The 15,907-nt window shown below is 43.0% G+C and overlaps 1 protein-coding gene across 1 annotated transcript in view; it reads right to left on the bottom strand.

The window, feature by feature from the left end:
• Positions 1-1,825: 1,825 nt before the first annotated feature.
• LOC112215857 (protein bassoon) overlaps positions 1,826-15,907 on the bottom strand; it is an 18,109-nt gene continuing 4,027 nt past the window's right edge. Inside the window, exons 3-8 of the mRNA XM_024375291.2 lie at positions 15,569-15,677; positions 7,235-7,366; positions 7,028-7,083; positions 6,668-6,810; positions 6,289-6,381; positions 1,826-2,507 (exon numbers count right to left, since the gene is read on the bottom strand). Of these exons, the coding sequence (XP_024231059.2) occupies positions 7,043-7,083; positions 7,235-7,366; positions 15,569-15,677 (282 nt within the window). The 3' untranslated portion in view covers positions 1,826-2,507; positions 6,289-6,381; positions 6,668-6,810; positions 7,028-7,042. The remainder of the gene's footprint in view (positions 2,508-6,288; positions 6,382-6,667; positions 6,811-7,027; positions 7,084-7,234; positions 7,367-15,568; positions 15,678-15,907) is intronic.

Raw genomic sequence — 15,907 nt, 5'->3', positions numbered from 1 at the left:
CAGTCCCACCTGACCAGTCCCACCTGACCAGTCCCACCTGACCAGTCCCACCTGACCAGTCCAACTACACTGCACTGCAAAGAACAGCAGGAAGAACACTGACCTGAGAGGTTTCTGTGACAACTGTCAACATCTTGGGGTTTGCAGTCTGGTCGCAAAAACAAAAGGCAAATAACTATCGGTGACTGAACCAACTGTATCTTTGTATCTCCAAACACCTTGAACGTGCACATAACTCATATCGCCATATGTGAGAGTGCGCAGACTAGGTTTCTCCAGTGTGTCAACCTCAGTATATTTGAAACACATATATATGTACTACTTGTCAGTAAGTATTATCTCTTTTCCCTTTTGTGTTCTTTTGGATATTAAAACATTTGTAGTTAGCCAGAGAACATGAAAACCCATTGACGATGATGACAGTCAACAAAAGAATGCTAAAGTCCTTCAAGTCAGATTCAATGGTGATTTGCACTGGTTTGTATTCAGTGCCTCTCTGCTGTCTTGCAGTGCTCACATATCAAAATGGGCAGATATTATGTGCCTTGTCTGGGCAGTAACAAAGTACAAGAATGGATTTCCAGGGTCATATTCATTAGAGCACATTGTTGCAAAACGTTTTACAACGGAAAATTAAAATGAGGGTTTCTTATTGGACAATTTCAGGTAGTCCCTCCCTGTTTCAGCCCATTGTTTCTTCGGTTTGGTACCTAGTGAATCTGACCCAGGTGTGGCCCTGTTAAGATGTGATAGCAGAAAATTGCACAACTCAGATATACAGACAGAGGCAACACATTCCTGACCACTGATTTTTTTAAATGACACAAGACTGTGCTCTTTACTGACTTCCTTCCACATACTATTGCATTTTCATTATTAATAATCATGAATCAATAAATAACGTAATCAATTATTATGGCAACCATAAACACATCAATCTATGAAAAATAAATCATATAAATCATTTCAAACCTAAAAGTGAAACAACATACAAAAATATTAAATGAATCTCACAGCTATTGTTCCAGCTGACATCATTATCGCATAAAAAAAAGTCTGCAATGAAAATAAGCTTTATGGACACACCATGGAGTACAAAAATAAGATATTTAAGTCACTTTACTCTAAATAAAAACAATGGCATGATTAAGGCGAATCCGCTATCATGTAACAGAAAATCAGGCAAATACAGAGCGAGAACAAAAAACTGTTGTAAAAATAAAAACTAAAATTAAAAAAACACCAGAGATCCAAATGTTGTGGGAAGGTTCAGAAACACTACGAACCCAAACGTTGTGGGAAGGTTCAGAAACACTATGAACCCAAACGTTCCGGGGATGTTTTTTATTTTCTAATTAATGGCTCGGCAATGGCAAAAAAACAACAAAAAAAAAAATAGCCACATTCGGCTCTCATGGTGCAACCAAAACCTCCCGAATGATGATTCTCCCATTCTGTAGCCAGATTCAGTGTTATGTCCACCTTGTCTTCTTTTGGAGTTTTTTTTAAATGAGTTTTATTATTAACCAGTGTCTTATGGCCTCTGTGATTGAAATGGTGAACAGTGTAAGGTCTTGGATATAAAGTTCCATGCATTCAAAATCCTAAATCCACTATACACTTCTTAGACACATTAAAAAAAAAAGAATGAGTCAGCATAAAAAAAAACGGTGCCTTCTTTCATTCTGGAATGTAAAGATAAAACCAGAACAAACCGTGGAGTCGTCATGCTAGTCATCCTTATTATGTTTTTTTTTCTTCTTCTTCTTCTTCTTCTTCCCTAAATTGTTATCAGCATCCAAATGAAACAGGAAGTATTTAGTACCAGAAAAACCTACGAAGCGCTTCAGTTTTCTTTTCTTTATTTCGGAGATGAAAGGAGAGTGTGTCTGAGCACAGGCGTACGGAATCAAGGATCCTAACCTGCCACCATGGCCACGCCCCCTGGGATGTATTCCGCCCCCAGCAGGCAGCAGGCACAACAGCCCACAGACTAGAGCAGTGGTTCCCAACCAGGGGTACTAGGACTCCTGGGAGTATTTGGCCTATCATCAGGGGGGTACTTGAGAAGACTCATGAGATAGTAGGCCGACTGGTAAAATGCACATGAGGGGGTACTTCAGGGGTACACCGGGCAGATCAAAATTCAGTTACCCGAAAAAAGGTTGGGAACCACTGGACTAGAGGACAGCATCATCAGTGTGCTGGGGTGTCACAGTATTGTGGCTCCCTCCCATCCTCTTACAGAGCAGCTGGATGGAGTATTCCTTAGTACAGAGCCCATTCCCCAAAGGATAATGGCTGTTTGCGAGTTGGTGCTGAAAACCCGGACAGAGGCAGAGACCAGGGGGAACAGGCTCTCTATCCAGCTAGCCGCTCTCTGGAATGGTCCTCGGGGCTTGTGACCTCAGTGCAGACCACAGCCCTAGGGTGTTCTGGGGGTCCCAGGGTGTCAGGGGCCTGGTTCTTTGGCTGTGGGCATTGCAGCCTGGTGGCCTCAAAACGATCTGGAGAACGTGAACACAAAGTCAGGTGACTGGTATCCTATGAGTATCTTACCTGAATGAAACAGTAAATACATTAAATGGATCTCCAATGAACAACTTAATTAAATCATTCTGTGGAAATAAGCGTTCTAAATGAACCCTCTCATTATCTGCAGAGTTGAGCATACGATTAGAACAGAGTGAAATCACATGATTCAACACTAGATGGCAGAAGAGCAGAAGAAAAACAGAACTGAACTGTACAGTGTGCTGAGGTCTGTGCAGGTTATGTAATTATACTACCTCTCTATTACATTACACTCAGTTTATCCTCAGTAAAACACATTTAACAAAATATTAACAGTAACAACCATCCATTGAATATTGTGACTATAAGGGCATGGCAGGCTACATGTAGGCTCTCTCTCACTGAATCGGACATTAAACACAGCAGCCCATTTCACAGACAGCTCCAAACACAAGATGGTCCACTGTGCATGAGGCTCCATTCATTCCATCAGCGGCACCAATATCTGTACACGAGAACGCTAATGCTGAGAGAGACAGACTGGGGCTGTGGTCACATGAGGTGGTTAGTCATCACGGCGCGGTTGGCTGCAACACCTTGCACTACAGATACAGCATGAGTCTCCGTCTCAGACAGCACACTGCCATTTCTGACAGCTGAACCCGACGGACATACTGTATGTCGTCGACGGATAATGCATCAGTCACACACGGGCTTCAAAATCATCTTCTCCAGAAGGAAATCAACCACGCTTAGATGTATTATTTAAGGAGACGCTGTGTTCGCTTCCGGGAACGTCTCCACTGAGATGACAGCCGTATATGATTACAGAGCATTATGGGTGCTGTAGTTGTGTTTCATGTAGCATGATGTACATCATAAGCCAGTGGGAGTATGTGTTTAAGGAGATGTGACTGGGTGTTGTGCTAATGAAGGCATGTTAATCAGATACACTAGGGGAAGCTACGGTAAAGCCTGTTAAGGCGTTCTCCTTGAGCTTGTCTAACAGGACCCCATGGGGACAGCCATTTAAAACCAAAGTTCCAGTTCGCAACACTAGGGTTTTTTATATTGGGTTCATTGGGTTGCTATGATGTAATGTACTGTAACATGGTCTCTCTCTCTCCCTTTCTCTCTCATATTCTGTGTACTGCTGCCCCACTGTGGTAGAAGGAAGCCTCTGTGAGCGTAGTGGTCAATTCCTAAAATGTCTGTGTGTTCCTGCACAATTTGATGTGCGTGATATTCCTGCCTTCCTGCGAGTCTCAGTAGATGCCAGGTGATCCACACGGTAATGCTATCTTCAATTATGCTATGTTAAGCATGAGGGATCTGTTCAGGTGTCACGTTACAGTACGTTTAGATATCACATCGAAACGTATTGTGTGGAACAGTTACCTGCTAGCCGTATTCATTACATTTACATCCCAGTGACCCTAGAAGGCCGTGACCTCAACGGGCACACTGGGAGAGCAGGGCTCCGATGTCACAATTTCACAACACAATTCAAAAACAATCAGGGATGCTCTCTTCTGTCACAAAGGCAATGATGCTATAATATAAACAAACGTTGTGGTTGTTCCGTTTGCTCCTCCAACGCTGCTTGCCTTGGTTCCACAGCTTTATTCTTGGGCCTAGTTAATTACTCTGGAGAGGTCATATGACAATGCTGGCTTGTCATTTTCAACGTAGCAAAGCCATCATACATTACTGCTGCGCGATATGAAATCTATTACGCACCATGGGGGAAGAGGAGGAGGTAGAGAGATGAGGAGGAGGCAGAGAGATGAGGAGGAGGTAGAGAGAAGAGGAGGAGGTAGAGAGAAGAGGAGGAGGTAGAGAAATGAGGAGGAGGTAGAGAGATGAGGAGGAGGTAGAGAGAAGAGGAGGAGGTAGAGAGGAGGAGGTAGAGAGATGAGGAGGAGGTAGAGAGAAGAGGAGGAGGTAGAGAGAAGAGGAGGAGGTAGAGAGAAGAGGAGGAGGTAGAGAGAAGAGGAAGAGGCAGAGAGATGAGGAGGAGGTAGAGAGAAGAGGAGGAGGTAGAGAGATGAGGAGGAGGTAGAGAGATGAGGAGGAGGTAGTGAGATGAGGAGGAGGTAGAGAGATGAGGAGGAGGTAGAGAGAAGAGGAGGAGGTAGAGAGATGAGGAGGAGGTAGAGAGAAGAGGAGGTGGTAGAGAGAAGAGGAGGTGGTAGAGAGATGAGGAGGAGGTAGAGAGAAGAGGAGGAGGTAGAGAGATGAGGAGGAGGTAGAGAGATGAGGAGGAGGTAGAGAGAAGAGGAGGAGGTAGAGAGATGAGGAGGAGGTAGAGAGATGCGGAGGAGGTAGAGAGATGCGGAGGAGGTAGAGAGATGAGGAGGAGGTAGAGAGATGAGGAGGAGGTAGAGAGAAGAGTTGGTAGAGAGAGAACGGAAGGTAAAGAATGGTTACTTTAGCAAACGAAGGTAAACCAGAGCCCTCTGTACTTGTAGCGGATGAACAGTGAGGAGTTGAGAAGTATACAGTGTATGCTGTGGGGTGGGGGAGTGGAGAATAAAGGGTCCCGGGGCGGAGGTGGATGGATACACAATCTTCTGGCACACATTACCACGTCACTCAATCTTATATCCATCCACGGATACTGTTACCGGCCAAAGAGCCGTTCCATAGTCAGAGAGCGTGCTCTGTTCTCTGTGAATATGATGAGTGTTGTTCATAACCGGATAACCCCCTTCATCTAATTCACCGATGCATTATTAAAAACAGCGGGCTAGCCAGAAAGTAACAATACCCTAACTATACGTGCTTGAGGGTAGAGTGTTTTGTTTAAAGGAAAAATCCACTAAACATTTTTGTGACCATTTGCTTCATGAAAGTGACATTTTGCTTCTTGAGAGTCCAATATCTTGTGCTGCGCTTGATTGCTGACATGCAAAACATTTTCGGGATGTATCAACAGTGGACTAATGAAGAAAATACCAAACAATCGTTTTTGAGTGGTGTTTTTCTTTAACTATTTGTCTCCCGATGCTTTGTGATATAAAGGGACTGCAGTTGAACCACAAGATACTCTGCTGTTCAGTTACAAACTACTGTAATCAAATATGGGATGTTCCATTCTCTCTATAAACTGGTAGAAGAGGTAGAAGATGACAAAGTAGTGCTAACACTGCCGAATGACACAATGCCACAGACAGGTGTAGGTAGAATTTGCCCTGGGATTACATGCTATCTCATTGAGTCTTTCGATGTGACTTATATTAACCCCCGGAGGTAAGATCAAAACTCTTCATGAAGGTTGTGTCACATACATTTGGACACCGAAGGCCATTCGGCAGACTCTTCTATAGCCCTGGTTGCCCATTGAAACGTGACCTGCGGTTGGCCCTAGAGAATCACGGTGTCAATGCCAGTGTATGGATGTTACAGTAATATGGCTGTTACAGTGCACTCATGCAGAGGCTGACAGAGAGCCCATGGGTCAAGGGTCAGGGTTCATGAAAAGGTTAGCGCAAGGTGCAGTGCTGTTTTGCAGTAAACAGTGTAGACCTCCTATATGTACACAATAGCAGGAGTGACTTGACTGCAACATATTAAGAGATGAAAGAATCTAGAATCTACCTTGGCTGTGAACTAAATCTTTCCCACACCATCACTGCATAATTAACTATATTAGTAAATAATGATGATTGTTTTGTGATAATTCTTGTGTCATTAGTGTATCCCTAAGAGGTGCCCACCATCCTACTTTTTCTAATCTTAGTTGTGCTCGATGAGTCTGTGTGCACTACTTACTGTCTGGCCTGCCAGAGAAAGCAGCATTGTTTCTCTGCAATCGTGGGCTCAGGCCTGGGACACGCAGCATCCATTGATTCCTGTCCTCATTGGCTGAATGAGGGTGGGAAAAAACAATCAATCTTGAGCTGATTGGTCATGATCATGTTAGGTTCGCTAATCTTTTCCAATTACATTTTAAAATTCTGCAACTTGAAATATACACAATACTGTATGTACAACTTACTAACAAGTTCAGTGTCATTTATGTTTTTCCATATTACACTACAATAAAGCCATCGGGTCTCATTGGAAAATAAATACTTTACAAAGTAGTTTTTTTATGTAATATTCTGAAAATGAGGGAGCTTTAGGCAGGGAATAGAGATTTTGTACTCACCAGTGCGCTCAGATTTCCTCTATCGGTGGCTATATCTTTCCCTCCCTCCCTCTCTCTCTCTCTCATAGTAAAACAAAGCAGGGGTCTTCCTAGGTTTTTCTGGTACGAAGCCTCACAACGTCCTCCATAACATTTACAGACACCTGAAATCACACGATCCGTGAGACTCCCACTTGTCACTTACTGGGGTGAGCTGTCATCCTGTTCTAAAAGCCTTGTTCGGGACACAGGAGAGACACTCAAACCTGCACACAGTGCCTACAAACAATGTGCACAAAGTGGTCCGGGGGAAAAACGGAACCACCCACACACAGTCAGAATCAATAGTCTTTTTACTTGGTAATGCAGGCGAACACTTACCATCATCTCAACACCTCACCACAACGAGGTGAATTTCTTGCCGAAACCGGAGATAGCTGTTGGGAGGGAGGGAGGGAGGGAGGGAGGGAGGGAGATTAGGCATATTGTAGCAAGGAGAATGCACCGTAAAGGTGACGTTGGTGGAATAACATGAAAGTTTCACAGAGAGAGAGAGAGTAAAAACGAGTCTGAGATCCAGCATATCACCTTCTCCTAGTTTTCCTGCTGCCTCTGCAGGGTTTCCTGGTAGGACTTTAGAGAGGAGACTATCCCCCTCCATCCCCGGTTGACCTGTTGTCGCGCTCCCGATGCCACTGGGTCTAGGGGTGGCCTTGGAGCCTGCAGGGAAAAGTGTGGGGTGGGGGGGTGGATGATGATTAGAAACTGATTATCTGAAAATGTATCTACAGTATGAGAAAGAATCTTAAAATATAGTTGAATCCTGATTAGTATAAACCTTGTTTGGTGTACTTTTCAATTCAAATACTTTATTTTTAATCCAGTTGATGCCATACTCCAGTTTAGTGCACACTATCACAACAGTCTGAAGAAATTGCATTTATCTGGAGATTACCGCACTGGCTTTTGACATAAATCTGATACCCAATTTGCGCTTTACAGACTGTTTCTGACCCGGGTCTCTATTTCCACAGAACTGTCTATGCAACTGTTAGCGAGGTGATGGGACTGTATAGACTATAGCAGGTATTCTCCCAGGGGTACGCGCAATGCCGCCGGGGGTACGCCAAATAAAAATGTGATTTACATTTTACTTTTTTTTTTTAAAGAATCGAACAATCCGTTTATATTTTCCAACAAATCTATACATTTGGGTGAGGTTTTTTTCTCGCATGAGTAGCCTCGTTACACGGCCAAAAATAAAATTCAACCATCTAGTGTTCAGCGAAATAACAACAAATTGTCAAATACAGGTAGCCTAGTCAAATAATTAACATCCAATCACATTAACCGTTACTCTCTCGCGGGAACTCCACTAACAGGCCATATGTAGCCAAAATTAGCTGCTGCTCATGTTGGTATCTGTACTGATGGCGCAAAAGCCATGACAGGGAGACATAGTGGAGTGGTAACACGCGTGCAAGCAGTTGCTCCCGACGCCACTTAGGTACACTGCATCATCCACAGAGAGGCTCTTGCTGCCAAGGTAATGACTGACAGCTTGAAAGACGTTTTGGACACTACAGTGAAAATGGTTAACTTTGTTAGAGCAAGGCCCCTGAACTCTTGTGTATTTTCTGCACTATGCAATGATATGGGCAGCGACCATGTAACGCTTTTACAACATACAGAAGTGCGCGGATTATCAAGGGGCAAAGTATAGACACGTTTTTTTGATTTGAGAGACGAGCTTAAAGTTTTCTTTACTGACCATAATTTTCACTTGTCTGACCGCTTGCATGATGATGAGTTTCTCACACGACTGGCCTATCTGGGTGATGTTTTTTCTCACCTGAATGATCTGAATCTAGGATTACAGGGACTCTCCACAACTATATTCAATGTTCAGGACAAAATTGAGGCTATGATTAAGAAGTTGGAGCTCTTCTCTGTCTGCATTAACAAGAACAACACACAGGTCTTTCCATCATTGTATGATTTTTTTGTGTGCAAATGAACTCAAGCTTACAGACAATGTCAAATGTGATATAGCGAAGCACCCGAGTGAGTTGGGTGTGCAATTACGTAGGTACTTTCCAGAAATAGATGACACAAAGAACTGGATTCGTTATCCCTTTCATGCCCTGCCTCCAGTCCACTTACCAATATCTGAACAAGAGAGCCTCATTGAAATTGCAACAATCGGTTCTGTGAAAATGTTATTGAATCAGAAGTCACTGCCAGATTTCTGGATTGGGCTGTGCTCAGAGTATCCTGCCTTGGAAAATCGCTCTGTTAAGAAACTGATGCCCTTTGCAACCACGTACCTATGTGAGAGTGGATTCTCAGCCCTCACTAGCATGAAAACGACTAAATACAGGCACACACTGCGTGTGGAAAATGATTTAAGATGGAGACTCTCTCCAATACAACCCAACATTACAGAGTTATGTGCATCCTTTCAAGCACATCCTTCTCATCAACCTGTGGTGGGTTATTCACAATTTTCGATTCACAAATAAGGTTTAAAATGTAAGATGGTTCAATAAAGAGCAAAATGATTGATTATTATTATATTATCATTTGTTTCCTGGTCCTATAAGAGCTCTTTGTCACTTCCCACGAGCCAGGTTGTGACAAAAACCCACACTCATTCTTGTGTTTAATAAATGTATTGTATAGTGTGTGTGTGGCAAGCTTACAATGATGGCAAAACACAGCATTTGAGAGTGCGCTGACCCTGCTGCTAAAGGGGGTACACAGCTGGAGGTTGAATGTTTGAATGGGTACGGGAATATAAAAAGTTTGGGAACCACTGGACTAGAGCATGTCAACACAGACACAATTGAACCGTGACACGAAAATGGCTGAAACGATTTAGCATGGCCCCTAAAGATCCTTATGAACTTTTACAACTGCACCACCGAGAGCATGACTGGTTGTATCACAGTATGGTATGGCAACTGCACCACTCTCAACCTGAAGGCCCTACAGACGGTGGTGCGGGCGGCCCACTGGGGGTGAGTTCCCAGCCATCCAGGACGTACATGCTAGCATTTCTGAAAAAAGGCCCAAACAAATGTCAAAGACTTCAGCCACCCGATACATGAACTGTTCTCCATGCTCCCATCCAGCAGGCGGTACCGGTGAATCAAGGCTCAGATAAACAGACTCCTAAACAGTTTCTATCCCCTGGCCACAAGACTGTTAATAAATAGCTAACTACTACTGCTCTCACTCACACCTAAGCTGCTGCTAAAATGATTATTGATTTGATTTATTACCACCGCTACTCTTCTATTACCATTAATATCTATCTATTTATCCTACTACTGGTCACTATTACTTCCTTTTACCTGTATATATTACCATTAGTATATTACCACAAGTATTTATATATTCCTGCCACCAGTCCCTTTTCAGCCCTGTTTACAATGCACAGTACCAGTCAAAAGTTTGGACACACCTACTCATTCAAGGGTTTTTCTTTATTTTGGCTATTTTCTACATTGTAGAACAATAGTGGAGACATCAAATAACACACATGGAATCATGTAGTAACCAAAAAAAGCAACAACAAAAAAAGTGTTAAACAAAGAAGCAACCCTTTGCCTTGATGACAGCTTGCACACTCTTGGCATTCTCTCAACCAGCTTCACCTGGTATGCTTTTCCAAAAGTCTTGAAGGAGTTTTTTTTAGGATAAAAAGAAACAGAAAAGAGCTAAGCACAGGCAAACCTGGTTCAGTCTGCTTTCCAACAGACACTGGGAGACAAATTCATCTTTCAGCAGGATAATAACCTAAAACACAATATTCATTGGAGTTGCTTACCAAGACAACATTGAATGATTCTGAGTGGCCTCGTTGCAGTTTTGACTTAAATCGGCTTGACAATCTATAGCAAGACTTGAAAATGGGGCGTCCCGAGTGGAGCAGCGATCTAAGGCCCTGCATCGCAATGCTAGAGGCGTTTCTACAGACCCGGGCTCGATCCTGGGCTGTATCACAACCGGCCGTGATCGGGAGTCCCATAGGGCGGCGCACAGTTGGCCTAGCGTCGTGTGGGTTAGGTGAGTTTTTTGGCCGAGGGGGCTTTACTTGGCTCATCGTGCCCTAGTGACTCCTTGTGGCGGCCGGGCGCCTGCAGGCTGACCACGGTCGTCAGGTGAACGGTGTTTCCTCCAACACATTGGTGGCTGGCTTCCGGGTTAAGCGGGCGGGTCATGTTTCGGAGGACGCATGACTTGACCTTTGCCTGCTGAGCCCGTTGGGGAGTAGCAGCGATGAGACAAGATTAAAATTGGGGAGAATTATATTTAAACAATTTTTTAAACGAAAAAAAGTATTTGAAAATGGCAAATTAACCGCAAGAAGCCAGAATAGATATAATATTTGCCTTAAAGATAATCATTTAAAACCTTGCTTACATTTGTGTATGATTACATGTACAGTTGAATTTGGAAGTTTACATACACCTTAGCCAAATACATTTAAACTCAATTTTTCACAATTCCTGACATTTCAAAATACATTTAAACTCAATTTTTCACAATTCCTGACATTTCATCCTCATAACAATTCCCTGTCTTAGGTCAGTTAGGATCACCACGTTATTTTAAGAATGTGAAATGTCAGAATAATAGAGAGAATGATTTATTCAGCTTTTATTTCTTTCATCACATTCCCAGTGGGTCAGAAGTTTACATACACTCAATTAGTATTTGGTAGCATTGCCTTTAAATTGTTTAACTTGGGTCAAATGTTTCAGGTAGCATTCCACAAGCTTCCCACAATAATTTTGCCACAACTTTGGAAGTATGCTTGGGGTCATTGTTCATTTGGAAGACCCATTTGCGACCAAGCTTTAACTTCCTGACTGATGTCTTGATATGCTGCTTCAATATATCCAAATAATTTTCCTACCTCATGATGCTATCTATTTTGTGAAGTGCACCAGTCCCTCCTGCAACGAAGCACCCCCACAACATGATGCTGTTGGGATGGTGTTCTTCGGCTTGCAAGCCTCCCCCTTTTTCCTCCAAACATAACGATGGTGATTGTGGCCAAACAGTTCCATTTTTGTTTCATCAGACCAGAGGACATTCATCCAGAAAGTATGGTCTTTGTCCCCATGTATAGTTGCAAACCGTAGACTGGCTTATTTATGGCTGTTTTGGAACAGTGGCTTCTTTCTTGCTGAGCGGCCTTTCAGGTTATGTCGATATAGGACTCATTTTACTGTGGATATAGATACTTTTGTACCTGTTTCCTCCAGCATTTTCACAGGGTCCTTTGCTGTTGTTCTGGGATTGATTTGCACTTTTCGCACCAAAGTATGTTCATCTCTAGGAGACGAACGTGTCTCCTTCCTGAGTGGTATGACGGCTGCGTGGTCCCATGGTGTTTATACTTGCGTACTATTGTTTGTACAGATGAACATGGTACCTTCAGGCGTTTGGAAATTGCTCCCAAGGATGAACCAGACTTGTGGAGGTCTACAATTTTTTCCTGAGATCTTGGCTGATTTCTTTTGATTTTTCCATGATGTCAAGCAAAGAGGCACTGAGTTTGAAGGTAGACCTTGAAATGCATCCACCAGTACACCTCCAATTGACTCAAATTATGTCAATTAGCCTATCAGAAGCTTCTAAAGCCATGACATCATTTTCTGGAATTTTCCAAGCTGTTTATAGGCACAGTCAATTTAGTGTAAGGAAACTTCTGACCCACTAGAATTGTGATACAGTGAATTATAAGTGAAATAATCTGTCTGTAAACAATTGTTGGAAAAATGACTTGTGTCATGCACAAAGAGGATGTCCCAGCCGACTTGCCAAAACTATAGTTTGTCAACAAGAAATGTGTGAAGTGGTTGAAAAACGAGCTTTATTGACTCCAACCTAAGTGTATGTAAACTTCCCACTTCGGCTGTTTCTCTCTCTATATTATACGTGAGAGGGGATACCCGGGAACAGATTTCTTGAATTGAAATCACTTGGAGCTGATTTCCTGTTGTTTTTACAGTCTTTTATGTCCAAAATTATTGAGCAGATAAATTTGGGGTGCCAAATAAAACCGCCCACGTGTAAATTTGTCTTAGAGACTTACTCAAAAAGACTAAATTACTGTAATTGCTGCCAAAGGTGATTCGAACATTTATCAATTCAGGGGGCTGAATACTTATGTCATCAAGATATATTAGTATTTAAGTTTTCGAATGGTTTTTACAAATGTTAGAATTTTTCTTCCACTTCATTGACAAAAAAAGACAATTAAATCCATTTAAACCCCACCTAGTACCACAACAACATTTGGAACAATGCAAAGGGTGTGAATTCTTTCTGAAGGCAGTATTCACACAGTACAGACACTCACCACCTTGCACACACACACACACACATCCACCACTTATGCTGCTGCCATACTGTTTAGTATTATTATTATGATTATTATTCAGCCTGCTACCAGTCGCTTTCTCCTAATCCCTGCTGACATGTTCATATCTACCTCTAATGCTCCAGTATCCCTGCACATTGTACAGTCGTGGCCAAAGGTTTTGAGAATGACACAAATATTAATTTCCACAAAGTTTGCTGCTTCAGTGTCTTTAGATATTTTTGTCAGATGTTACTATGGAATACTGACGTATAATTACAAGCATTTCATTAGTGTCAAAGGTTTTTATTGACAATTACATGAAGTTGATGCAAAGAGTCAATAACTGTAGTGTTGACCCTTCTTTTTCAAGACCTGTGCAATCCGCCCTGGCATGCTGTCAATTAACTTCTGGGCCACATCCTGACTGACGGCAGCCCCTTCTTGCATAATCAATGCTTGGAGTTTGTCAGAATTTGTGGGGTTTTGTTTGTCCACCCGCTTCTTGAGGATTGACCACAAGTTCTCAATGGGATTAAGGTCTGGGGAGTTTCCTGGCCATGGACCCAAAATATTGATGTTCTGTTCCCCGAGCAACTTAGTTATCACTTTTGCCTTATGAAAAGGTGCTCCATCATGCTCGAAAAGGCATTGTTCGTCACCAAATTGTTCCTGGATGGTTGGGAGAAGTTGCTCCCGTAGGATGTGTTGGAACCATTCTTTATTCATGGCTGTGTTCTTAGGCATATTTGTGAGTGAGCCCACTCCCTTGGCTGAGAAGCAACCCCACACATGAATGGTCTCAGGATGCTTTACTGTTGGCATGACACAGGTAGCGCGCTCACCTTGTCTTCTCCGGACAAGCTTTTTATCTGGATGACCCAAACAATCAGAAAGGGGATTCATCAGAGAAAATGACTTTACCCCAGTCCTCAGCAGTCCAATCCCTGTACCTTTTGCAGAATATCAGTCTGTCCCTGATGTTTTTCCTGGAGAGAAGTGAATTATTTGCTGCCCTTCTTGACACCAGGCCATCCTCCAAAAGTCTTGCGTGCAGATGCACTCACACCTGTCTGCTGCCATTCCTGAGCAAGCTCTATACTGGTGGTGCCTCGATCCCGCAGCTGAATCAACTTTAGGAGACGGTCCTGGCACTTGCTGGACTTTCTTGGGCGCACTGAAGCCTTCTTCACAACAGTTGAACCGCTCTCCTTGAAGTTCTTGATGATCTGATAAATGGTTGATTCAGGTGCAATCTTACTGGCAGCAATATCCTTGCCTGTGAAGCCCTTTTTGTGCAAAGCAATGATGACGGCACGTGTTTCCTTGCACGTGGCCATGGTTGACAGAGGAAGAACAATGATTCCAAGCACCACCCTCCTTTTGAAGCTTCCAGTCAATCAGCATGACAGAGTGATCTCCAGCATTGTCCTCGTCAACACTCACACCTGTGTTAATGAGAGAATCACTGACATGAGGTCAGCTGGTCCTTTTGTGGCAGGGTTGAAATGCAGTGGAAATGTTTTGGGGGGATTTAATTCATTTGCATGGTAAAGAAGGACTTTGCAATTAATTGCAATTCATCTGATCACTCTTCATAACATTCTGGAGTATATGCAAATTGCCATCATACAAACTGAGGCAGCGGACTTTGTGAAAATTTATATTTGTGTCATTCTCAAAACTTTTGGCCATGATTGCACATTTGGTACTGACACTGACCCTGGAAATAGCTTCCTCTCGTATTTCTTATTTTTTTTGTGAAAAAGAAATGTGTTACACAATTTTGATATTGAGCACTGCACTGTTGGGGAGGGCTTGCAAGTGAAGCATTTCTCTATACTTGGGAATGTGACAAATGAAACTTGATGTTGAAATGAACTTTCCCTCTGTGTTTCCAAAGTTAGGGATATCCATCAACTTTCCAAAGCCTTCTCAGAATTAATGCCTGGGATTAAACAGGACACCTGTGATACCTGATTACGTAACACTCTCTTTCTCTCTGTGTGTGTGTGTGTGTGTGTGTGTGTGTGTGTGGGTACGTGCGTGCGTGCATGTGTGTGCGTACATCTGTCTGTCTTCCTGTTGGTCTGTCTGTCTGTTTTGTCTGTGGGAGATTGACTAATGTATGCCTACACTCAAAAAAAAATGCTTGGTTAAAAACAATCCAATTTGGGTTATTTGGGTTCCCAGTGCTGGGTGAATAATGGAAAGAACACAGGCTGGGTTATTTTGACCCAGCCAGTCGGGTTATACCCGAACATTGGTTAATTCAACCATCAGTTGGGTTTTTATTCACTTTCATGCTGGGTTGACGCAGCAGCTGGGTCTTTTTTGAAAAGTAATCCCTTATTTTCAGGAATCGTGGTCTATTAGGCGTGCGGCTGGGCCAACTCAGTGACCCAATGCCTTCAACCCAGCAGTTGGGTCATCCCAACAACCCAGAATGTTTTAGAGTGTAGGAGAGAACAAGTGTACTAATCACTCTCAGTGAAATGTTCAGTGGGTAGAGCAGGAGCAGTTTGAGTGTATACAGGGGTGTTTACCTATTCCTGTGAGTGGGGGTTGAGGTGTTTTTGCAGGTTGGGCTGCCCCTCCTATGACAGCTTTGGCCCCTATGGCAGTCACAGGGGGTGTGTTTGCGACAGGTGCTTGCTGGAAGAGCGAGACAGAGACAAAGAGACGAGGAACACAGTTAAATTGGCAAACTGACTGTACATGGCTCATTTTGTTCTGATGCACTGAAAAATGTGATTCATATCATGTTAACCACCTACTGTAAAATACCATGCCAAAACTTCCTTTGAAAGACAGAATGATGCAGAATGAGTATTATCAATGCCAGAGATCATTGGGCTGAAACCAGTTTCATGCTTCCTCCCTGC

Source organism: Oncorhynchus tshawytscha, linkage group LG16 (genome assembly GCF_018296145.1).
Source record: "Oncorhynchus tshawytscha isolate Ot180627B linkage group LG16, Otsh_v2.0, whole genome shotgun sequence".
In the NCBI taxonomy this organism is placed as follows: Eukaryota; Metazoa; Chordata; class Actinopteri; order Salmoniformes; family Salmonidae; genus Oncorhynchus; species Oncorhynchus tshawytscha.
Note: the sequence above shows the minus strand (reverse complement) of the source record. Positions and strands in the feature narration are given on the sequence as shown.